General features: G+C 40.4%; 2 protein-coding genes across 5 annotated transcripts; one reads left to right on the plus strand and one right to left on the minus strand.

The window, feature by feature from the left end:
- Positions 1-58: 58 nt before the first annotated feature.
- On the minus strand, positions 59-17,055 carry LOC135250491 (rab effector MyRIP-like). 4 transcript variants are annotated; one of them, XM_064326812.1, is made up of 15 exons: positions 16,688-17,055; positions 15,275-15,416; positions 11,707-11,928; positions 11,389-11,525; positions 10,739-10,791; positions 9,349-9,442; positions 8,678-8,779; positions 8,187-8,392; positions 7,656-7,739; positions 6,960-7,187; positions 5,518-5,688; positions 4,435-4,596; positions 3,145-3,213; positions 2,881-2,929; positions 59-2,250 (listed from the first exon to the last, which is right to left on the minus strand). In XM_064326812.1, exons 2-15 carry the CDS (start codon positions 15,400-15,402, stop codon positions 2,204-2,206), a joined length of 1,752 nt encoding a protein of 583 aa, XP_064182882.1. In that variant the 5' UTR covers positions 15,403-15,416; positions 16,688-17,055; the 3' UTR covers positions 59-2,203. The 4 variants fall into 4 exon arrangements, with proteins under 4 accessions (XP_064182882.1, XP_064182881.1, XP_064182884.1 ...); XM_064326811.1 differs by having other exon boundaries at positions 15,275-15,420; positions 16,688-17,054; XM_064326814.1 differs by having other exon boundaries at positions 8,678-8,762; positions 9,350-9,442; positions 15,275-15,420; positions 16,688-17,053.
- Positions 17,056-19,503: 2,448 nt separating this feature from the next.
- On the plus strand, positions 19,504-24,035 carry LOC135252026 (SPEG neighbor protein-like). The gene is made up of 5 exons (XM_064329919.1): positions 19,504-19,613; positions 20,361-20,470; positions 20,909-21,216; positions 22,511-22,652; positions 23,505-24,035. The coding sequence occupies exons 2-5, from the start codon at positions 20,361-20,363 to the stop codon at positions 23,641-23,643; spliced, it is 699 nt and encodes a 232-aa protein (XP_064185989.1). The 5' UTR covers positions 19,504-19,613; the 3' UTR covers positions 23,644-24,035.
- Positions 24,036-24,135: the final 100 nt, after the last annotated feature.

Below are 24,135 nucleotides of genomic sequence, written 5' to 3' on the forward strand. Positions count from 1 at the left end.
GTACTAGAGTAAGAGCTGAAGAGTTTCACGTTAAGGATGAAAAACAGACAAAAAAAAATTGTGTTAATGTTAATTAACACTGTTTAATGAACACGAGTAACTGTTATTCATTTGCATTGACATTTGCAGATGGTAGTATATGAGACAAATATAAATATAAATATACAAAATTTATTTCTGATTAAATGAAATAAAGCATTTGTAGCAGTCTCTGCAGTTAGAGGTATAGTAAAAAAGAACAATTTAAAACGATGCTTTAGAACTCAGTTTTACTTTGGCTACGTACTGTTTTCATTTGACACAATTTGCTTTCAGACCTGTTGCCCACCCATTCCTCATCACTGAAAAATAATACTTTTAAGTCTTTTACTGATAAATATCAGATAAATATTGATAAATATTTCCTGCATAAATAGACTTACAGGTCATACATTTTGAGGCATTCAGTTTAATTGCAAGCAGCAGGCAAAATAAATTCAACTGAAACTAGAAAATAATGAAATATTGTAGCTTGCAAAAATATTCAGACCCTTTCCACAATTTTCAAATTTTTTGTGAATTTAAAGCAGAATTTGACCATGAAGTCCAGAGCTTCCAAAACAACTTAGAAAGTTGTAGAAAGGCAGGGGTCTACTACAGTTCGAGCCTGATGAGCCCCAATGCTATGTGTCTGGTTAGGGATTGGTCAGGTCGGCCTATTCTAGTGCCTTTGGTTTGGGTCAAGCCTATGTTAGCATTTATACCATGAGTTTGGCTCAGATTCAGAAAGGCTATCATTTCCATGTGAGTAAAATATGACAATTCCTTTGACTGTTGAACACACCAGTGTCTCCACTAGCATAGCGAGAAATGCTAGTCCAGATGAGGATTGGACTGAAAATTGTGAGCAGTACATTTTCTGGGACACAAAATTGCCAGCCTTTGCTACACAGATTTATCATTAAATATCAACAGTTCTACATTATAGTACTACTTTGTAGTGTATATACAAGTTGGCTTGTTAACTAGCTTCCTTTGGAATGCGACAAACTTTATGTTTATTTTTAGGGTTTGGAATTTTTCTGTGTGCGCTGGATTTATGCAAATCTATCAAAATCACCTCTGTGTAACACTCAGAATTGGTTGGCCATGTTTGTGTGTTAGTTGTAAAGGTTACTGTGACTACTGTTAACGATGTGCTAGATTTATGCGAGTGCTTGTCAATGATCGTTGAATAAATATGAAATAAAAAAAGGCAATAACATTGTAGATTTAGGCTTTGGTTTGGGCTCAGGTAGAGTAGGGTTTAATTGTGTTCAGACGGAATTATATCTGTTCACGACTCTATAAAGGCACAATGATACAGATACATAAAATAATGAACATAAAAAGGTAAAAAAAAAAAGAGATAGTAATCAAGCAGTTCTAACATTATGTGCTTATTAGACGTTTAAAACAGTACTATTCAGGCTAAACCAGATGCTATTGTAAGTACCAGCTGTTAAAAATAATGTTTGTCATGCACACTTACATGCAACTGACTCTATAATGAGCCCTGCAGGTATGGCTGGATGCCATTTGAATGAGAACAATGCCCTCCCTCAGGCACATTCACTTCACTGTACCGCCATTCAGAGGCCATGTGATGAAATATTTTAGTTGTGGTAGATCCATTTCTTCATTTTTAGAAGCAATACCAAGGCAATCCTTCCCTAATTAATTTTTCACAGCCTTTGCTTTCTTTTCTTTTTTTGCTGTGGTATCAGGTCAGACCTCATAATCATATTTTCAATTTCAATATGATTATGATTACAATTGTACTCCTGACAAAACAAAAATGAGAATCCCAACTCGAATACTACATCATTCATGCATTAACTTTTTAAAAGTAATCACTGGCGTGTGTAAACTCTGTACTGGAGGGATCAGCAACTCGCGGTCCTCGAGGGCCGAGACCTGCTGGTTTTCCACCCTCCCTTTGCCTGGGAGTCAGGTGTGAAGACAGTCTGGCCAATCAGTAGCACTAATTACCTGGGAGAAAAGAAAACCAGGGCTGGATTTGGATTCAAGGGCCAGAGTTGATGATCCCTGCTGTACCGTTTGCTGAAGGGGAGGAGCTCAAGGCCTCTGATTGACACCAGCAGATCTGTAACAGGGGAACGCAGCTCCAAAAGAATCGCAGCACAAAACTGAATGGAGAAGCTCCACGGACATCAGGGGACAATCACACTGCTGAGGGCGTCTTGCCAAATCCAGAATCATTGCTAGTTTCTAATTTGGGAGACACATAGAAAAAAATAAAGTAAGTGAATGGACATAAAAACATTTGACCAATTTCTTTATGCACACGAACCAAATAACTGAGGATTCTGCATATTCAATCTAAAATCTAAAATTGGGCACTACACCAACACAAATTTGCAGAGGAAAAAATAAGAATACACCTAATACCAGGGGGGTTACAATCACCTGGATTTTCTAATTAGCACAATTATTCATCAAAGAGGTGGAAATAATTTGTGAAATCAGCTGACTGACTTCATGGGTGGAAAAAACACATGGCAGGACTTTTACTTTCTGACACCTGGACTTTCCACCTCTGCCAAAAACATATTTTTTAATTTGAGCTCTGTAATGTATGAGTATTGCACATACCAAACTTTCACTGTAGGCTGTTTTTATCAAGTAGTTGTAAATTTTTAAATCTTGAACTTGAAATGTTGTATATTGTTATACAAAATGTGTATGTGAGGCAGAAGAGACTTCTGATACAACTGATGCAGGATAAGGTGCTTTATGTCAGATTACTAAGAGCATTGTGTAAAAATATCAATTTCCATTGGCTTTCAAAGGTAATGGGTAGGGGCCATAACTGAGGGTGAGTTTGCAGTGTGATCTTACTTATAGGAAAGTCGAGGGACAGTCTTCTCCTTTGGGCTGTGACTGATGCCTGAAAGAACAGAATGGACAGACAGACAGACAGACACCAGACAGATGGACAGGGGCCTGAGTTTAGGAAATGAAGCCACTAAAGAGATGTGAGTGAATAATAATGTGCATTTGATATATTAGTCCATTTGGAAAAGGGACAAGAGTCAAGCGCTTTCTAGAAAAAATCTACTTCTGAGATACTAATGATGTAGACAAGGGAAGAGGTTTGCTTACCTTTCTCTTAGACTTCTCCACAGACATTCCCGCTCGCAATGCAGCGATCTTGTTTTCTATTTCAGAGACCTACAGAGAGGAGAAGTCAGCACTGTAAGCTGCACTGAGATCACTGGTAGCCAGACAGGAAGATGTCCATTTGCCCAAACCAGCCATGCCTGTGGTTGGGGTCTCCTTATATAGCCATCCCTCCAGAAGCAAAGCATGGACAGACACTCACACTGCAACCCTGAATCTGCGCTTTTCATCACAGTTATTTGGAATTGATTACAGCTACATTGTACCATTAAGCTTTACGAACTAAGTCATCGTGGTAAATATTAAGTGCTGCACACTTGTTATTTGTAATTGTAGTATGTAATGCTATGCAATTTAAAATGTACTGTATATGCAACACATTTTATATATAATACACTTAAGACACATTTACACGCATTAAACTGGTAGGTAACTTGGAAAAAAAGAGCAGGATATGGACTTTATGGAAGTGAACAGCATGCATGCATGCAAGAGTACCCTAGAAAATAACAGTGGTTAATTTGCATATATGCACACACGCAAGCACAAAAACAAACATGTATTGTGGTCAATGCCATACTATGACCTACAGTGTTGTACACTACACCAAGCGCTGCTGTGATTTACTGTAATCTGGTTAATATTAATCATATCAAGTACATTCCTGATTATTTTAAAGCTGTGATGGAGCTCTCCCTAACTTCCTAACCCCATTAAAATGCATCCTAATGGAAAGCAGCTGTGATTGGACAGCACTGCTGTGATTGAAAAAACCTGCTGTGACAGGGGTCTGATTAGTGCCATGGTGCTTGTCATTTCTGAGATTTTTTTTGGCTCTGTCACATAAAACCGGATTGTTTGGATACCAGTGCTTCTGATACTCAAATATTTCCACTGTTAAAAAAATGGCTATAGGCTGGTGTAGGCATTTAAAGATACATAATGTCTTCACCTCACTAAGGTATTTATATTTACAGACATGCAGTGTGCCTTTACCACACTCAAACATTTACAGACACTGCATCTTTACCTCATTCGGAAATTTACAGACGTGCTGTGCATCTTTACCAGACTCAGGCATTTACACACACTGTGTCTTTACCACACTCAGACATTTACACACACTGTGTCTTTACCACACTCAGACATTTACACACACTGTGTCTTTACCACACTCAGACATTTACACACACTGTGTCTTTACCACACTCAGACATTTACACACACTGTGTCTTTACCACACTCAGACATTTACACACACCGTGTCTTTACCTCACTCTCTGCGGTCTGCACCTTAACAGCGGCCTTCGCCACCTTATCCTCCAGCTCTGACAGCTCAGAGTCAGTGTTACCACAATAGCGACTCTTGGCGGTCTCTTCCAGGTCTTGCAAATTCTTCTCCAGGTCATAGGATTTACCTGCTGTCATGTAGACCTGTAACAACATGGCCAGATTCAACCAAACCCACAATGTGCCTTGTGCCAACTTGAGTGTAAAATCACATGCATATTTTGTGTCAACACTAATGTGCTGGTCACTGAAACTAATACAAAGGTGTGCATGGGTTCAACACTTTTACTAGCATAAATGCATTGAGCAATGCAATAACCACCGGAAGTGAGCCTACTGTATGTAAAATTATCAGAAGTTTAAAAATCAGTCTCATAATTATATTCATGATTTGAATTTTTCAGAGACAGCAGAAGTGAACAATTTTATTAATCATAAAGCTGCTATGATACATGACAGAAGGGCTCTTACCTAATAGAAAACTAATGAACAGTATGTACAGTACATGTGCTATTGTACTGAACATTATAAATGTACAGCATAATGTACATAATGTACTGTATGCTAAATGTTAAAACAAAGCCTTATATATAGTATTTCTTCAACAAGCCCAAACCCACTGTATATCTAGAAATCTACTACCACTTTAATATACGTCACGGTATTTAAATATTGTGGAATGCAGAATTTCCCAGTACCAGTACACCACAATAGGCACCCATTACATTCAAGATGCACAAAGAATTTCCATTGTGTCCTATATCCTCCTAAGACTATGCGTGTCATATATGTCCCCTATAGGGTCTTAATTTCAAGAGCCATATTTTCCAACTATGCTGAAACCTACGCTTAAAATATATTTTTTAACTGCAGCACGTTTCAAATTCTCATCCAAGATACTTATTTAAATTTTAAATACATAAACTTTTTTTCTGCTGGTTCTCATGGTTCTCAGGAGGATACTGTGACAGAAAATACATTCGTATTACTTTGGACTGCTATATCTGCCTACAGTGGCACCCATTGGCTTTCATTAGGCTGGAAGATGGGTACAATTCAGCTTACATTTTCCTCAAGATTCCTGTAAGCCTCATCGGCTTGCGTGGCGTCCGTCCCCGTTAAAGGGCACAGGGCGTTAGACTTAGGAGGAATGAACTGTGCCATCGCCTTTTCGGTTGCATTTATGGTTCTCAGAAACTCAGCTGTGATGTCACACAGGGCTGCTGCCATGGATCTCTGAAAGTCAGGTAAACGGAACAGGAATCAGCAGGTTGCAGAGATGCGTTAGGGGAAGACACGTGGGCACACCTCTGAAACTTGTGGCCAGACAGGATTGATTTGGACTGCAACAGACGGATTTAGTGAATATTAGTTTAACTTCAACTTACCAGAGCAAGAATATATTTTTAGTCTGTGAAAGCATGCTTGTTGGATGCCTTACCCTGCTAAAACACTGGAGTGTAATACAGTGATGTACTCCTGGTCTGGTACTGAATCAGAGTACCAGACCTACAGGGCAGTGCAGTGCTGAAACCTTGATCTGCCCGACCAATAAGGTTTTCAGTGTTGTATTGTGTAAGATGGACTCCTCTTACCAACTGGTTTACCCTCATGTGTTACTTTGGTTTATTTCATCCTCTTTTTTTCTACTGTTCTGGAAAGTGATTTGAGCGCCATGTTCAGAAAAGCGCTATATAAAGTTATTATTATAACCTCGGTGATGCAAACACCAATTGGGCATTGCCCTGTGGAGCGACCAGCCACCCTTGGCACTGACGTGGTCCAGATTGGACTCATAGGGCTCATCCATGCACCACAGAGTGGTGACTTAACCGAATGAGAGCAATAAAGCAGAGCGCGCGATAAAGCAATAAAGACAAATGCAGATCGTATCCTGCCTCTAGTGTCTGTGGCCAAAGCTGCTCCACTCCTGTTCCAGAGGGCAGGAATTCTGCAGGACTCCCTAAACCAGCCCTACAAATAGATATACTCGCACTTACACAGTAGATCCATACCAGCTCCAATATGTGGATGTGTCTGAGTCTTAATCAGATTTCAACTCTGCTTAGAATTTATTAAATATTAAAATTTGTTAATTCAGTAATAACCAGCAGGTTTTCAAATGAGCTAAAGGGTTAAGAGTGGTAGTGGTTAGAATTGTGAGTTTAGATCCAGTGTGCGTCAGGTTGTTCCATCTCAGAGAGTAGTGAGTTTCAGAGAGAGGCTACTGAGCTTAGGACATTGTCCCTCATTCTTTCACAATACAGTTCTCATAAAAACATAAATTTAAAATGTCATTCTCTGAGAACCAGGTTGTAAATCTATTATCTAAATGTCACATTTCATCATTAATGAGCCTGTACAAGTGCCACAAGTGAGGGTTTCTATTCTGGTTCTTGATCAGCAGTTAACTGGTACTACTAGTGCGATACTGATGCTCTATACTTGCTGATCTGGGAGTACAGATGTATGTGTATGTGTGCGCGTCTATAGATTTTAACACTGACCTTCTGTTCGTCAGAGGGAATCTCGTCACTGGAGGCATTCAGCAGTCGCTCGAAGGGCAAATGGCTCACAGGAGCCACGCTGCTCCTTCTCCGGACCTCCCTCAGCACAGGGGGCCTCCTGGCCTCCTCGTCCTCTGAGGATACGCCATTCTCGTTGATGTTCTTCAGCTCCCCGAGCTTCATCCGCAGGTTCTCCTCCTCCAGCTGAACCACCGTCAGGGGCTCCAGCTGCAGAAGACGAGGACAAGACTGAACATCAATCGTGACGACACCAGGGAAAGCTCTGGAGAAGCGCATGATCGTGTGACCTTTTCGTCAATAACATGGAAACAGCATGGTTATGCTGCCGATTTGCTGACATATCAACACCCGATATACAGGACGTGGTTGTTGAATATCCAATTTAAAGTTTGAAATTAAAAATCCCTTTTTGGAAATAAACATAATAACCTTTGACCACTTCGCTCCCTGGTCTTGGAACAAATTCCAACACAAATGACAGAAAACCTGTGTCATATCATATAAGACAGCATGTCATTGTTTGGCCTGTATCAAAGACCAATTTAGTAAAGAAATTATAGTAATGCTTCCGTAGTAGGCAATGGTTAAGAAAAACAACTGCAAATAATAAACCTATGAACAAGACAAACGATATAAACGACACCCCTTCTTAACCACTTAAATTTGAGCTTTTACCTGTCGAGGGGGCACAGGCATTTTCTGCTCCAGATGGTTCAGGAGACCCTCGATGGCTGACATGCGCCTGTTCAGTTCTGTGATCTGCACCAGAGTTGAGGGGAAGGGAGGGAAGGAAGACATTATAAAGGTAAAACAAAAATCTGTATCAGAGAGGATGTTCTATGCTTTCATGGTACATATTTAAACATACACATACTGTATATGCAAATTGCAATTTGATAAAATTGACAGTAGCACACAATTATTTCACAATGAAAATGCATTGCTTTGATTTCAGCTATCCAAGCTATATCCCATCAACACTACAGACTTTAATCTAAATAGTTTTTAGATGTTGTAAATGGCTGTTTTGAGAAATTTTTAGAATTTGAAGCTCATAGGTAGTGGGACCACTTGGTTAAAGAGATCCAGCGCATTTTTTTTTTTTCATACATTTTGGCAAATTGAAAACGTCTGTTGCTAGCTGTTCTAATTCCAACCCAAACCACCGTGTGAAAAAGACAGTGGGGCAGGAGCCCCCTCACACACCGGGGGAGCGGTCTGCCCCACGCCCTCCTGCAGGGCGGCCCGGCTGTGGCGGCGCAGGGGCCCCGGCTGGTAGGGAGCGCGGCCGCAGCTCTCCTCGTCCGAGGTGTCCACCTCGTTGCGGAGGAGGTGCTGGGGGCCGTTGGAATTGCCGATCTTGGACAGGGAGCGCGTGCGTTTCATCCTGTGCGGCTGATACCCCCCTTCATCTAGGGAGCAGAGGACACACGTTTGGGTGTTTGTGTACACAGTGGGCATCATTAGAGCATTGGGACCTTTCCACGTTCTTCCTTCCATGTGTGGGAGTTAGGCAACCAGGCTTGTAGCACAGAGGTTGCAGGTTTGACTTTCCAGGCACTGCCTTTGTACCTTTCAGTAAGGTACTTAACCCGAATCACTTCAGTAAATATCCAGCTGTATAAATGGATTGTAAATAAGGAGCTGTGTGAGCCGTATTCTAAATGCCGAATGCGTGTCCAGGGTGTGTGACTCACCAGAGCGCGTGGACTTTTCCAAGCTCTTCCGCCGGTTTGTGGTAAACTCCAGATCTTTCCCCTTCCAGCCTTCCTGTTCTGTAGTCTGCTGAAAGACAGCAGCCCCCCCCACCCCAATTAACTAGGGTCTCTTCACACCATCCGGGCTACCCACGACCTGCTCAGAGCACCTTCCCACAATGCACCCCTGTACACAGCCATTGGCTTGGAGCTATCTGCAATTTCACAGCTAATGACAGATCAGCTGAGAAGTCTTTATATTTTGAACGCTTTGAAAAAAAATGCAGGCTACAGAAGGCAATTCTGCTCAAAGCATGTGAACTATGGTTAACTATACAGCTGCCTGCGTACACATTTGCACCTCAAGCAGTTGTGACTCCAGGCGACACCTGGTGTCCAACACTGGAACACCATCACAGCATGACGAAAAATTGAGGCTGAAGAACAAACCTCCACTGCAGTGAAGGCAGTCCATTAGACCTCAGACAATCACGTGGCAATCAGTGGTATGAGGTTATATGTATAGTGCTGGAACTATAGTTGTAAAAATACATGAATGAAACCTCTCAGAAAGGTAGGTTTTTTTTCCAACTGTGTGTGGAAACCTCAGACACAGTGGAACCTGCGTGTGATGGGAGGGTAATGACCAGGACACGTGCGCTTGGCTGGTACCTGGAAGGGGGGAGGAGGAGAGTGAGAGGAGTATTCGTTGTCCAGATCGAAATCGGGTGGGTTGACCGTAAGCCGACGCTTGGATTTATGACCCTAAAAGAGATCAGAAAAGACAATCATCAAATGGATGGATACAGCCGTGTAATTACTACCAAGCAAAATCCAAATCAAGCCCAGGGATTGATCCCATAGAAAAGGAATGGACTTAAGGCTAAAGAATAAGAGTAAGGATTACGTAGCCAGAGTTTATTAAACAGCTCCATGCAAAAACATAATTTTTTATAACATTTAAACAGGAATAATTTTAATCGTAAAAAAAGGTCTAATGCTCTTAATGGTTCCCAAACAGTTAGCACAAGACAATTACAACATGATGGTTGAGCACAATTCCAAATGAAGAGCAGAGAGATAAGCAAGGACAAGGTTAGACCTTTTGAATTTTGGATATTAAGCTGCTGAATCCTAATATTCAGTCAATTATATTACATATACTTTCTTAGAATAGTATTATAATATTTTAAAATAATTTTCTAATAATATAATAGTCTATAATAATATAGCATTCAAATAATTCTTTAAATAACAGTTACTTTTTGATATATGCATTTCATTGTCCATCCATCCATCCATTATCTATACCCGCTTATCCTGAGCAGGGTCGCGGGGGGTGCTGGAGCCTATCCCAGCGTGCATTGGGTGAGAGGCAGAAATACACCCTGGACAGGCCGCCATTCGCTCACACACTCATACCTATGGCCAATTTGGAGTCTCCAATCGGCCTACCTGCATGTCTTTGGACTATGGGAGGAAACTGGAGCACCCGGAGGAAACCCACGCAGACACAGGGAGAACATTCAAACTCCACACAGAAAGGCCCCAAGCTGAAATTCGAACCTACAACCTTCTTGCTGTGAGGCAACAGTGCTACCCACTGCACCACCATGCCGCCCGCATTTCATTGTAATAGCAATAATAATACAAAGAATGTTTAAAACAACATTCAAATATTTATTTAGAGATTAACGCCTGGTAGAAATTAATGCACGGTAGGAATTCTTTGGATCGAATGATCTTTCAGTGTGGTAGTGCAATAGGGACTGAAGGCAGAGAAGAGGCTAATGTTTTGCTTCTGTTTTTCTTGGTGTAGACCGGGTTTGTTGTAATTGAGTTGGCCACTAAAACATCATTTTACTGCAGGAATCCAGAAGCATCAGCCCACAGGACTCCAATTAGATTGCAGATGAGCTTCATTAAACGGAACAGCTAATGGAAGCCACAAGGTTCTAATTAAACAGCACGGAAGGACATCTTGTGCTCATACCACCCATTCATTGCAATATTAAAAGCACTGCAGGGATACAAGACCTCCAAAACTGAGGGACACTTTACCGGTTTGCATCTCGGCCAATCCAAGCCATCTTCTTCATGGCTATCATAGATACCTAAAGGAAAAAAGATGCCCTATCTTATAAGTGCAGTGATGCAGCTTCAACATTGTCTGTACCATCAAAATAAAGCAATAACATTTCTTACAATATCAGACCATTATAAAAATGTGAATATAACTAAGCATCGTTATCAACATGAAACTGCTTTCCCCTTCCACACAAGTATTCAGACTGAACTTCCACACGACTTGCAGCAAAGTGCTCACACAAATATCACTATAGATTGGATTGCCAACTACATATTCTTAACACTGAAAGTATTGTTTCCCTAACATTGAAGCCTTTTCATAGGCAAATACTGTACTGTTCACATGTATGATGGCCTTTTTAAAATCTCCAAGTCTTAATTACACAGTGAATAAAAAAATAAATAAATCCAAACATGATTGGATGCATGCTATCAGAGATCATGCATTAACACCTGACATTCTAAGTCCCTTTTGTCTACAGGTGATTGGACAGAAAGAAAATGGCATTCATCATACAGTATTTCACCTTTGGGTAGGGGACACTGACTGCACTGGAGGAAAGCCAGGTGCCAGGTATGCTAAATCTAAAGGAGGGGTGCGGCTGGGTGCGTACGGTACCCACCTGAGAGATCTGGCTGGGAGCCGCGTTCTCCGTTCAGTCTCTTGTACAGGGACCGCATCACCTTGGCACTTCCGAAGCGCTTGAAACGGGAGCGCACATTTTCGTGGTACCATTCCAAGGTGCCAATTTTCAGAACTCTGACAAAACAGAGGAAACGTTTTGCCACACAGAATACTGTGGCAGGCCCATCTGCTCAGGTATAAGGTGTGTGGCAGGCCCACCTGCTCAGGTGTAATGTGTGTGGTAGGCTCACCTGTTCTGGTGTAAGGTGTTTGTCCAGACTCACTTGCTCAGGTGTATAGTGTGTGGCAGACTCACCTGGCCATGCGGCAGGAGTCACACACCCAGCCGCGATCCTTCTTGTTGTAGCGGCTGCAGGCCTTGCAGGTGTACAGCTGACAGTCCAGACACTGGCGCTTGCTATTGACCAGGAATTTAAAAGGCTGCAGGCAGCGGATGCAGTGGGAATCCGTCAGGCTGGTCTGCGTGCCCAAAAGCTCGCGTTTGGTGTCCTCTTTCTCGATTTTTGTCTTCAGGTCCCTGCCATGATGAAGACAGAGACATGAAACAGAGACAGAGACAATTAGCATTTGTGGCTCATAGCTTAGGTAACCAGACGTGCTTGAGTCAGACTTCTATCACCAAACCAGAAAGTTAATGAAATCTGAATTTAGTTACAAAAGGTTATTTGAATTAAATTCATCAAATTTCCTCAACCTTAGTATAGAGCAGGACTGCCCAACCCTGTTCCTGGAGATCTACTGTCCTGTAGGTTTTCAATCCAACCCTAACAAAGCACACGTCATTCAGCAGCTAGAGATCTTGTTCAGCTGCTCATTAGCAGAATCAGGTGTGCCAGATTAGGGTTAAAATGAAAACCTGAAGGATGGTAGAACTCCAGGAACAGGACTGGGCAGCCCTGGTCTGGAGGATAGACAACTATAACTATACCCTGCATGGCCAGGTGCAACTTCATGCTCCCACCCATCTTAGGTCCAATGTCACTCGACATCTACTTCAAAGACTAGACTGCACTCTGACATTTCCCTCTCCCTCTGGAATGCACTTCCAGACCATCTTAAACTCTTAAACAAATTAAGGATTTAGTTAGTCTGCGAAAAAGAGCCCAGTAGTTCTATGCATGCTAACCAATCAGGCTTAACAAGGAGTGGAATGTTTCCAATCTGTGAGAGCCATTATAGATGGCTGTTTGTTGCAAATGTACTCATGTTTATCCTTGTCATGACCCATGTTTACTGAAGTGGACTGAAATAGCCCCTCAGATCTGAACTTTCGCATTGTCCATTACAGGCGAAATGAAAAGTTGAAACTAAGGCCTGGAGATGTATTGCAACTGAACTCCTCAGTCTGAGTAACGACATGGAACCAGAAAGAAGCATTTAACTGCATAAGACATATGGCATTAACCTACCTGCACTACTGAAATGAACTTGCATTAAGACCATTTTCTTGTGCATATTCTTTTAAACAAGGTGTCATGCATTTATCAAAACCCCATCCTGATGGCAAAATCTTATTTCTTTTCAGAATACCTTTTTTAGGCAGACTGTACAGACCAGTAATAACCATGACTGGTTTCCTCACATTTATCCAAGCCCTCTTCAACTAACATCACAACTACTTTATAACAGTCTGGAAGCTAAATATTAACAAATAAATTTAATCAAAGAGACTGCAGACAAGACAGTCATAACTCTACTGACATGGGGGATGCAGGCCATTTACATGAAGATTCAATACCCTATTTCTTCAAAATGGACTGTCTGCAGCCTAACTAATGTAGCATTACACGAATGCACCACAACCTGAGGCATCTGATAGGATCATGTAGCTCTTCATGTTAGTGTGAAAGGTGACCATGAAATACAATAGAAGGTGGCTTTTTAAACTGAGCAAAACATTGTGTTAGTGCAGAGCAAACATGAGCAGTACATAATGCTGATGAATTAAATCAGGCCACCTCCTCTGTGGGAAAAGAGGAACCTCTGAGAAAGGGCTTCTTTGTGTTTGAAGCATCTTGTATTTTCTGGGAAAAAAAAAAAAATACTAACTAACTGTGGAGCCCAGTCTTGTGACTCTGCCATGATCGTCCCAATAAACAGACTCACAATGGGCAGCTTTCACACACTTTCCTAAACCTCCGCTCACTCTTATGTTCGATGGATGGCTCAATGTGCAATCTTCCAGTCTGAAGGATCATGTCTGTTTCACAAATTACATCAATACTTCAGAGACACATAAAACAATAACACAGTAAAGGAACTTCATGTGACCATCAAACATGTCTTTTTTGATACTGATATACTGTGCCAAATGCAGATTACACACCTAGAATCAACTGTAGAACTTAGGTTAGCTTTCTTGGTGCATGAATTAATGATGCAACAACAGACAGCTAGCCAATAAGCAGCTGAGCAGTCAATTGTCCAATTACTTTTGGTCCTGGAAATGAAAGCTAAAAGTTTGCACTTTAGTTTCATATTCATTTTTGTTTCATTTCAAATCCAATTTTCTGAAGTACAGAGCCAAAACACCAAACCTTGTGTAACTACTCAAATACTCACAGACTGCTCTATTATAAAATTTGAACTTCATGAACAAAAAGTTCCAGATATTTTATTATTAGAAAAAAGAACTTCCTATTTGCATGGAAATTAGTACAGCAGTTGCTTGAGGTCCTGGCTTCCACACATTCATTTTATTTCAACACACCTCAAATATTAAACCACAAAACTGAAATTTTCCTGTAACACTACCTGAACTCTGCTCACCTGTAACAGCACCTGACCTCTGCCACACCTGTAACAGTGTAAATAAAAGCAAGCTAGCAGCCTAACCCATCACTGCAGTAACACCATTGTGATCTCTGATTTCAGCTTGTGGATAGTACCCTACAGAAAAAAAAACATGATTTTGCCTTTGTAACTGATTAGAGATCGGACCTCCGTGCTCCACAGGAACTGCCTAGGTCCCGCCATTGGCCTGGTAATTTTATGGGAGGGTGGAGTCTATTTCTGTCATTTCCCTTCTTCACCAGCTCCAGCATGGTGTCTGGAGTGTGTCTGCATCTCTGAGGTCGAATAAAGATCATTATCATATCAGCAGGCTAAGTTGTAACTGGTGGAACTGCTACTGTGGCAGCAAGCAGCTTAGCAGGCTACATGCCTACTTAAATTATGTTGAATTAATTCAGGGATGTCAAACTGAAATCCAAGAGGGCTGCAGCATTTATAGGTATTTGTGGCTTTCCTTTTATTCAGCAGGTAATTAAGATCTTAAAATCAAGGTGTGTAGATTCTTTAGCCAATCACAGGCTTAAATGAATCCCTGGTGCAAAAACAAGACTGTAGTACAACAGTTAAGTTAATGACAATGCTTGCAGACTGCTGGAAATTACATTCCAGCATTCTGCAAACACAGGAACATGTGTATTCAACTTTTTTTTATGATTTCATGTTTTTGCCCCTATTGTGCACATTTGAGTGTTTGTACTGCACAACCACACTAAGGACCTGGTTCACTAAGACTTTAGCACATCCAAAACCTTTTTGCACACACAATACTAAGAACATCACCAATGATTGGTGCAAAATAAATACCATGACCAATCATCGGTCATGTTATTGGTTTTGCACATGCTAAAGGTCTCACTAAGAGACTTAAGCACTGCATATGCATGTATTCTTTTAAACATACCACACATCTCACTACAACTCTCATTCAGACCCTATTTATATCAAACGCCATTCTATTCTTTAGCAATAATGCAAAGACATCCCCCTTTGTCTAACTTAGATCGCGTTTAGACTTTTTTCATGGTAAGTGGATTCTCCAGTGTAATACGCTTCATTGAAGCGATGCTCACCCAAGTCTATCCTCCTCTTTCTTCCTGAGATCAAAATCCCTCTGGATGACATCCCACACGTGCTTTGCTTCGTCATCAGTCAGCCTGGACAGATCTAGCTTATTGGGGACGGGAGTGGCGGATAACATGCTGGAGCTGTAGACTGCCTTGGATCAAACAAGACATGTCAAAGTCACAATGAAACACTACCTATACCAGTGCAACACAGACCAAGCCTTATGGCTCATACATTTAATATCACACATATTAATTTTATACATTTAATCGTGAATGTATTCCATCCAAATTAACTTGGAAAGGTAAACTGATTTCTATTACCATAGTAATAATAAATACACTGGTAATATTTACATTTTTAATATACAAGTTATATGGTACTTGGAAATTATAACTTGCCAGCCTGTGGCATAAAAACAGCTTAATGGGCACTTTTTCACATTTAACAAATATAAATTTGCTAAAAGCAGAAGGTAAATTACAGTGTACTTACTGTATTGCACAAAAGGTAAATGAGAGCAAACTGGAAGCACCTGACAGTGGTTTGTGACAGTGTGACAATGAATGAAGGCCTATAAGAATTGATTTTTAATCTACAGTTCCCTCCTCACAGCACTGTAAGATCACACTAGTAAATTCTCAAGCCTCTTGTAAAACAATCATCTCCTTGGAGAACATGAATCATCTAGTTATAAGGAAAATCTAATTACCTTCAAAGCATGTGGATTGATTTAAGTACATATGAGCCAACAGCTTTTCCACTTTCCCCACAGTAAGGTCAGAAGAATTTGGCAGAAGATTACAGCTGGTGTAATTTTTAGACTTGCTTTAAACAAATGGTCAGCAAAAATTTGTGACCAAATTTTGTTTCCCCCAACTGGCAGCAATTTTGGAACATCTTCAGAGGCCTTTATCAAGTAAACTACGCATGATACCATGACCAAAATACTATTAATTCTGTGCACTAAGACTGCTTGACGCAAGTATGAGGAAAATTGGAAACATAAGGCCGTAAAACGCCTAAATCCTGGTCGAATTTATATGGAAATCCTGGTTGAATTTAGATGGAGACCCATTTACTAATGCATTACCCTGTTACAAGCATTATTTCATTACTGCAGCATCGTTCTTTGTTGATTGAAAAAAAGTCAAAACGCAATTAGGCTGGGCTATGGTAGTGCATTTCAGGTAAAGCAATTAATAAAATACATTTTATTTTCCTTTATGGTGGTATGCAAAACAACGGAATGAATTCCCCAGAAATTCCGATCTGTCCAAACCAGTTGGCGTCTCGCTTCATAAATCACGTTCCAATCCCAACAACAGAGAAGATACTGCATTCCTGTATCATAAGTGGCAGGCATTCGAACGAATAAACACATAGATATAATAAAGAGACGAAGATTTTAGCTTTACCTTCACCTGCGATGTAAATCCGCTAGTTGCTCGAATCCTTTCGGAAGTTTAACTGCAGTCAAGAATAGTTGAAGTAGCCTACCGTAATGCTAATCACATGTTCTTCGGCATAACAAGGAGAAAAGAATTCTCCGCCTCCTTTCCAGATCAATTGAGTGAAATACAAATGAGAGATGGTCAAGACAACACGAGTAGGCTAGTTGTGATGCGCGCTTGATGGACAGAATGCACAACTATACCCACCATAAAGTGTAGCCAATAAAATGACTCCCCAAACCAACTCTTATATCGATGTTTCTCACATTGACTTCAAATGATCCTGGACATTAGATTTTCAATGGTTTCCCTTGAAAGACATGTCAGATGATGGCCTGTTGCGCGTAGCTATTGATGGTATTCCCATAAGGAAGGTTGTGACATACTTGCGTATTAAGATTTGTAAAAACGAGAAACAATGGGCGGATATGAACTTTAATGTCATCATGAAAAAAAAAAAAAAAAATTAAAATAATAATAATAAAAAGATTTTGTGCTTGCTTGATGAGATTTATCCGTAATTGGTCGTTTTTTTCTTTAAAAAAACCAAAGGTTTATCAAGATTTGTATATTCTGCCATATATGACACGCCCATCAGGCAACAGTAAACGAAGTAAATATGGAATCGTTGAACTTTGTTTTGAAAAATAAGATACACTACCTCAAAACATTGTGTTATGTAATAACATAGCCAAGACCAAGACAATACAACAATACCACTCACAACAAAACAACAACATCTGGATCAAAGAGGGGGTTGGATCCTCTGAGGTGAGCCAGGTACCCAGTCAGCTCCCTTTGCCTGGCTGAGTATCCTGCACAGTACATGGGAACCAAGCCACACGTCTCCTAGCTCCCCCTGCCCCCAGTTGGAGGCATGTCCTGAAAGCACTGCCAATGCGAACTGAGAGCTTCACCCCACAGGAAGGAACAACGAATAGCATGGGCTCCCAGGTGCAGCAAAGATGCCAAGTGGGTCCTATGGCACAGAAGGTATTTGAGCGCCAAAAGGGGTACATGATTAGAAATAAGTGACAGATCTTTTCACCTTTTGTTCAAATAAGATCTTACCAGTTCCAGGGCCCTTAATGACCATTCTTCTCATAGACCCGGAGGGCTGTAGCTGCCTTTTCCGTTGAAAGCATTTTCATAAAGTCCTTCAACCAATTTTAAATACTGGAACAGAACTGTGACACAACTACTTAATGAAAATGGCCAATTATATAATTGCAGTGAATTATTACAAAAATACACATTTCCTGTTATGGAGTATGCTGTTATCTTTGATGGAATACCAAGTCTTTTAAAAATAAAACGGAGTGATCACAGATATGGGAGACATGAGCAATGTCAATGTTTGCCCTTGTTTAAAATCTTTTTATATCTGCTATTTGTCTTCAAAACACGAGGAATATTTTTGTATGTAAATATAACTGTTGATATGTTTGTATTCAATAAAAAAAAACATTTGCTTTTCAAAATGCAGCTGCTCTTAAATGGCTGGAATTCAGTAGTGTCTCTGGAATTGTGCACATTCTAATGCTACAATTGTTTTCTTATACAAGTCGTGTAGCAGATACTGTTATGCAGCATGACTTATATAATGTACATCCATTGCATATACAGCTGAATATTTACTGAAACAATTTAGGTTAAGTACCTTGATCAAAGGTATAACAGCAGTCTCCCTCCAAGAATCAAACTTACAACTTCAGAGTTGGTGTAGACCTGTACCTTGCAGTTAAAGGTACAAGATCTATAAACCTGATATAGTAAACTCTTCAAAGCAAACTATTTGCCAAATTTACTGCAGTACTGGTTTGCCCAGCCCCCACCATTATGCTACATACTTGGATATAATATATTGACTAAAACTAGTGACTGGAAACCCTAGACTGAGCTGGAGTCATGTGCTGTTCATGACTCAGTGATCTAACCGATCAAAGCCTCCTGCTGCAGAGTGAAAATGCACTCATTGGTTCAAACAAATATGTTACTGTAAGTGCAATAAGCCAAATGCTCCCACCCCAAACAGAACAACAAATACGAAAGTGTTTGGAAGATCAAGGCCAACAAATGGAAGGACCACACCCCACCCACACCAAAAACAAGTAAAAAAACACAAGAAAAATTGATTTGAAGATCAAGACTTGAAGGTCTCCTCTTCAGTGTGTATGTTGCGAAGTGATGTATACAATGCATGGTAAACAAAAACTTTTTCATATGCACCATAACAGAACAGAAAATGCAATGCAAATCAAATGTTGACAGGAACAGCTTGACAAAGAGCTCAGAATACATACATTAAATCAGCTCTCAGGTTTAGAGCTGTCTTCCGACCAAATCTGACTATAAACCTGGTGAAAGCTGGTCTTCACAGAACGAGAACACGATGAATTGGTGGCCAGTGCGTTTGCTTGTGCTAGTGCTGCAGGAGAGACGGAGCAGTGCATTGGCTTTCGCACTAGCCAAAGGGGTAATCTGGGGTGAGACACTCCTCTCCCAAAACACACTGAGGCCCACCTGCTGATACCTCACTGGGGAGCACTCACATTTCATCTCATCCCAACCCCTTGCCCCCAATTCACGATATTTAACTACCCCTAAATCCCCTGGTCTCCTCTGGGGCGTTTGATGTGAAGGCTATATAAGGCTCTGCTGCTTCTCGGGAGCTGAGGCGGGTGCCATGTCTTTTTATTCGCCCCACCAGGCAGCAGTCTCCTTGGTCCAAAAAAGGGCAGGCGCTGTCTTGGAATGTCTGTCCATCTCCTCCTGTTCCTCCCTCAGTCCCGTTGGCAACAGGAAGTCCCTCTGAAGCAGCGGTTATAAGACCAGATCCAGGGGGTGGCCACCTTCAGCCTTTCTTTTGCAGAGGGAGGACACCTCCAGGGTAAGTGTTTTATTCTTTTAAATGAATACAGTCATTTAGAAAGTAGTAACTTACCAGGTGTAATCATGTCACCTTTGAGTATGTGAACCTGAGAAATGTGGAATAGTGTTTGGGAAAAAATATTTTCCACCCATAATTGTGACTGCATTTTAGCCATGAGACATTTTGTATTTTTGTTTTGTTTATTTTGATAATTGTATTGTAAGTATGGTCATAACCCACTTAAACATCAGTAATGTTTGAAGGCAATGTGTTCATGGGTGTAATGAAAATAATTACTGTACAACCATACATTTTATCCAACATTGTCAAACATAATTCATCCACACAGAGGTCATTTCTGCCAGAACAATCGCTGAACAATTTAGCCATTTACAAACAGGTTGATACCCAGCAATCAGGAGAGAATAATAAAAATTATTCAGAAAAAAACATAAAAAAAAATAAAAGGAAAAAATAGAAAAATAATTCCCTTATTCCTTAAGGTTATACATGCACACATATTAGAGTAATCAGGCCTGCACTTTCATGGGTGACAGAATGATTGTGCTGACAGGCTGGTCTTTTACATGAATGGTGCTCATGAAGGCAATGAATAAGCAGTCTGGTATCTGATAGGATTCCCGAGTCTTAGTGTAGGGATATGGAGGACTCATTAAGACCAACAGCTGGCTTAACTAGCCTATGCCAGAGGACGTTCCTTATAGGACATATAGAGATAGAGCTGGTCCTCTTTGTATTTTCCAGATGTCCAAAGCCAAGGTCGCACCTCCTCCTCCTGGATGCCTTCTTGATATCAATGATCCGAAGGTTCAAGAGGCAGCGATTCGCATCCAGGCATCGTACAGAGGACACCGGTACTGTGCCTCCTCAGTTTCTCCACTTTCAGCCTCAACTTTCTTGAGTTAAAGATTTTTCTGCTTTACTGAATGGGATTCTCCTCAAAAAGATGTCCAAATCTAGTGACCCTCACTGTCTTGAGTGAATGAAAATTTCCTCAGTTCAGGTTTGCTCCCCACCCATCCAAGCTCCCCTATCTCCTCTGTTTCTATACCCTCTATTTCTAGCCTTCATTTTCAGGCTGCTGACTTAAGAGCCTGAACGAGCCTCTGTTCAGGCATGTCTCAGTATAGACATTGCCCCTAAACAATCTGTCTATTTTGGCATTTTCCATTAAATAACTGTCTGTTCATTATTCAGTTTGTGTTGAGTAATGCAGACAAACATCCAATACCCCCAGCAGTATTGTGCAACTAGACTACGCTGTTTTAGAAACAGACATTTTTTTGTTTCAGGTCACGGAAGGAGCTGAGGGAGAAGGGTCCCCCCAAGGTTCTGCAGGAGCTGAAGGATGTGGTGCTGCTGGAGGGCAGCGCTGCAAAGCTGGAGTGTCGGGTCAGCGCCTTCCCCGACCCCTTCATCGTCTGGTCCAAGGACGGCAAGCAGCTGAAGGACGGGCCAAAGTACCGATACGTTTTTGAGGACCCAGACGTGGTGGCCCTGGTGGTGCGGGACGGGGTGCTCGCAGATCTGGGGAAATACACCGTTACCATCAAAAACACTTTTGGGGAGACCTCAGACTCAGCCTGCATCAAAGTGGAGGGTGTGTAATGTGGAGTGTATCCATTACTGTGAATCAGTATTAAGGCTGGGTTGAGGATACTTTTTATGATCAACTGATCAATTTATTAGAATATAGCAAGTCATTACATTCAAATATCTGCAAATGTTCTAGGTTTTATTTTCTGCCCAAGGGGGCCGCAGAAATTTACTTCAATTTAGTGCCCGAGGGTTTCAAGGGATACTAAGGCCAAAAATCTAAATTTCATGATTTCCTGCTTACATTGAGCGCTATCAATCCATCCAGATTTTTTAAATATGTTTGTTAAGTTTCAGCATAAGGCATTAGATCATGTAATGACATTGAAAGTTGTATCAATCACTGACAAGTGCATAATTTTCTAAGCAATTCACTTCCCTTATTAATGTTTATCTACTAGGACTTATTTCTTCACCGCTGAAACGTGTCAATCTACACACAATTCAGCCTCTTCAGATTCAGTCTGACAATTGCCTTACCTGATAATCTAGTAATCTGTTACAAAGTGATCACTTCATACTTTTTTGTCCGACACAAAATGTATGAACAGCTTGATGTTGTTTCTTCTGATACTAACTAGCTGACGCTGAGCTACTCATATGCTCACACTGGTTTCTTGTGATTGCAAACCACAATCTCAGTTGCAGCCAAACTTTCAAAAGTACTTCCAAGACTCAGTTGGCTCCTAATTAGGCTTATTAACGTGTTTAATTTTTTAAACCTATTAACACAATTGTAATTTGCTTTGTCTTTGAATTCTACATTATCTACCAAATGATTAGTGGCCATGTGTCCATGCTTAGACCAATTAGGAGCCTAATGATTCACTGCAATCTTTAATTTGATCAGTAAAAAAAAAAATCTTTTTATGTAATAGTTTGCAATATGACACAATAAGCACAATGCAAACATCAGACGTAATGTGGCTTAAGAGGGTAAATGATCCCCCTAATCACGAAAAACACCTAAAGAAGAGAAATTAACAGTTTGTTAAAATTCTGGAATTACAATTGTAGATGGATCAATAACCAGCATACACAGTGGCCCCCTAGGACTGAGGTTGGAAGCCACTGCTCTAGTCTGTAGGTAAACAAGGATAGATGGGATGAATGGCCTGGTCTTGCAATGGTTCAAACAAATTAAATATTTGTATTTCCTGGTCTAAACCCCCTCAAAGCATGACTGGCAAGAGTACACTGCCTGTTTATTATGTTCTGATTTCATGTTTTATATTTTGATGCTGTTTGGGAGTTGCATGGAGAAGAGAATAATAATGGTTTGGTTTCTGGTTCTGCAGTTCCTGCCAAAATTACAAAAGGGCCAGAAACTGTGAAGGCGAAGAAAGGATCGACTGTGACTCTGCGGGCTGATATCAGCGGGGAGCCACCTCCTGATGTGGGCTGGATGAAGGATGGGCAGGATATCGAGGAGGATGACAGGTTAGTGACCCTTTCACTAATTACCAAAATAATCATAGATATTGTGCAATCACTGTTTTTTTTACTATAAACTTGTTCATTAAACCATAATAAAAAGAAACGTGGATACCTTTTCCAAATTTACAAATGGGAAAATAACAACATTTATTTGACTGAAGGGGTGTATGCCCTCCAAAATAAGTATTCAGCACAGCAAGAACCAACTAACTAGCAAATTACTTAATTTAAGTAAGGATGTGTTGCTGCCAGCACAAATGTTTTTTAATTACATTTATGTTACTCTTAATTACATAAATGTAATTAAGAGTATGCCAACATAGCCACTTATACAATACAGTCAGTATCAGTAAAGGGTCAAGCAGGCATACAAACATATTTGTAAAATGAGCTGGTTTTCCTTTGCCACTGATTGGTGAAAAAACAAATCTCTTTGGTAAAAAAAACAAAAAAACAAAAACAAACCTCTTTTGTTGATGACATTGGAAATAACCAAATCCTCCAGCAGTGGGCCGTATAATAACCTTTTGGTTTTCAGGAAACTGAACTGCATTACTGGAATAGAGTGTGTAAGATCCTATTTTTGAGCTGGTCTTTACAGGAGAAGCATGCTGTACAAATTAACAATACAAATGATACAATAGTAATGTTCATTCACTGTGACAATACAAATTGTCTGTTACCAATGAGCATGACAGGCTATTGTGGTGTAGAAAAAGACAAAAAAAAATTGATTGTAAAACAGCTTAATTAATATAGAAATTAACATCTTGAAATGTGAAATAAATTTTACTATTTGCAGTTGTGCATATGTAACTGCATGTATGTAACTTTTATTTGTCTTTTTTTTTCCAGAGTATTTTACGACATAGGGGACACGAACACAACCCTGACAATCAAAAAGGCACAGCCATCGGATGCGGGGAAATACGAGATCTTTGTAGAGAACAATCTCGGAGTAGACCAGTCGTTTGCCCGTGTGGACGTCCAATAAGGTGTAAAGAATACACACTCTTCTCTGTCACTGTTCAAATACGGTCCTGCTCTTCCCCTACACCCACCCACTTTTTTTCTTGTGTTTCTGTAGCCCTGACTGAATACGTCCGCTAGCTTCTGTCATGATCTTCCAGGATATTGGCAAAAGGGCTCTTAGGCTTCTCTGGCCTAAACAACATTGACGCTGCTCAGATTTTTTAAAGGAGGATTCACTACAAATCAATCAAATTAGGGTGTATGTACCATACTCAAATTATTATTATATAAATATGCGTTTGAAAATATAGTTCAGTTACCTGGAATCCTCTGCAACTTTTCTATTTTGGAAACTAAATAGACACTCATGTATTAGCTGCAGCTTTACCTGACTGAATAAACATTTTAATCAAGTGCCTGCTTTTCGAGTATGTTTGTTATTCTATACAATGTTATTCATAATTTTTCAACTTTATTACCATATATTTCAAATCTTTTGCTTTTTTGTATTTGT

The sequence above is a fragment of the Anguilla rostrata genome, chromosome 3 (genome assembly GCF_018555375.3).
Source record: "Anguilla rostrata isolate EN2019 chromosome 3, ASM1855537v3, whole genome shotgun sequence".
Lineage (NCBI taxonomy): Eukaryota > Metazoa > Chordata > Actinopteri > Anguilliformes > Anguillidae > Anguilla > Anguilla rostrata.

Excerpts from the sequence above, each read along its gene's own strand:
- LOC135252026 (XM_064329919.1), top strand. The coding sequence starts at position 20,361 with ATGTCCAAAGCCAAGGTCGCACCTCCTCCTCCTGGATGCCTTCTTGAT. Across the intron at positions 20,471-20,908 it reads GCATCGTACAGAGGACACCG|GTCACGGAAGGAGCTGAGGG; the intron begins GTACTGTGCCTC and ends TTTTTGTTTCAG. Across the intron at positions 22,653-23,504 it reads GATATCGAGGAGGATGACAG|AGTATTTTACGACATAGGGG; the intron begins GTTAGTGACCCT and ends TTTTTTTTCCAG.
- LOC135250491 (XM_064326812.1), bottom strand. The coding sequence starts at position 15,402 with ATGTTATCCGCCACTCCCGTCCCCAATAAGCTAGATCTGTCCAGGCTG. Across the intron at positions 11,526-11,706 it reads GACTCCTGCCGCATGGCCAG|AGTTCTGAAAATTGGCACCT; the intron begins GTGAGTCTGCCA and ends CTGTTTTGTCAG. Across the intron at positions 4,597-5,517 it reads ACAGGAATCTTGAGGAAAAT|GTCTACATGACAGCAGGTAA; the intron begins GTAAGCTGAATT and ends ATGTTGTTACAG.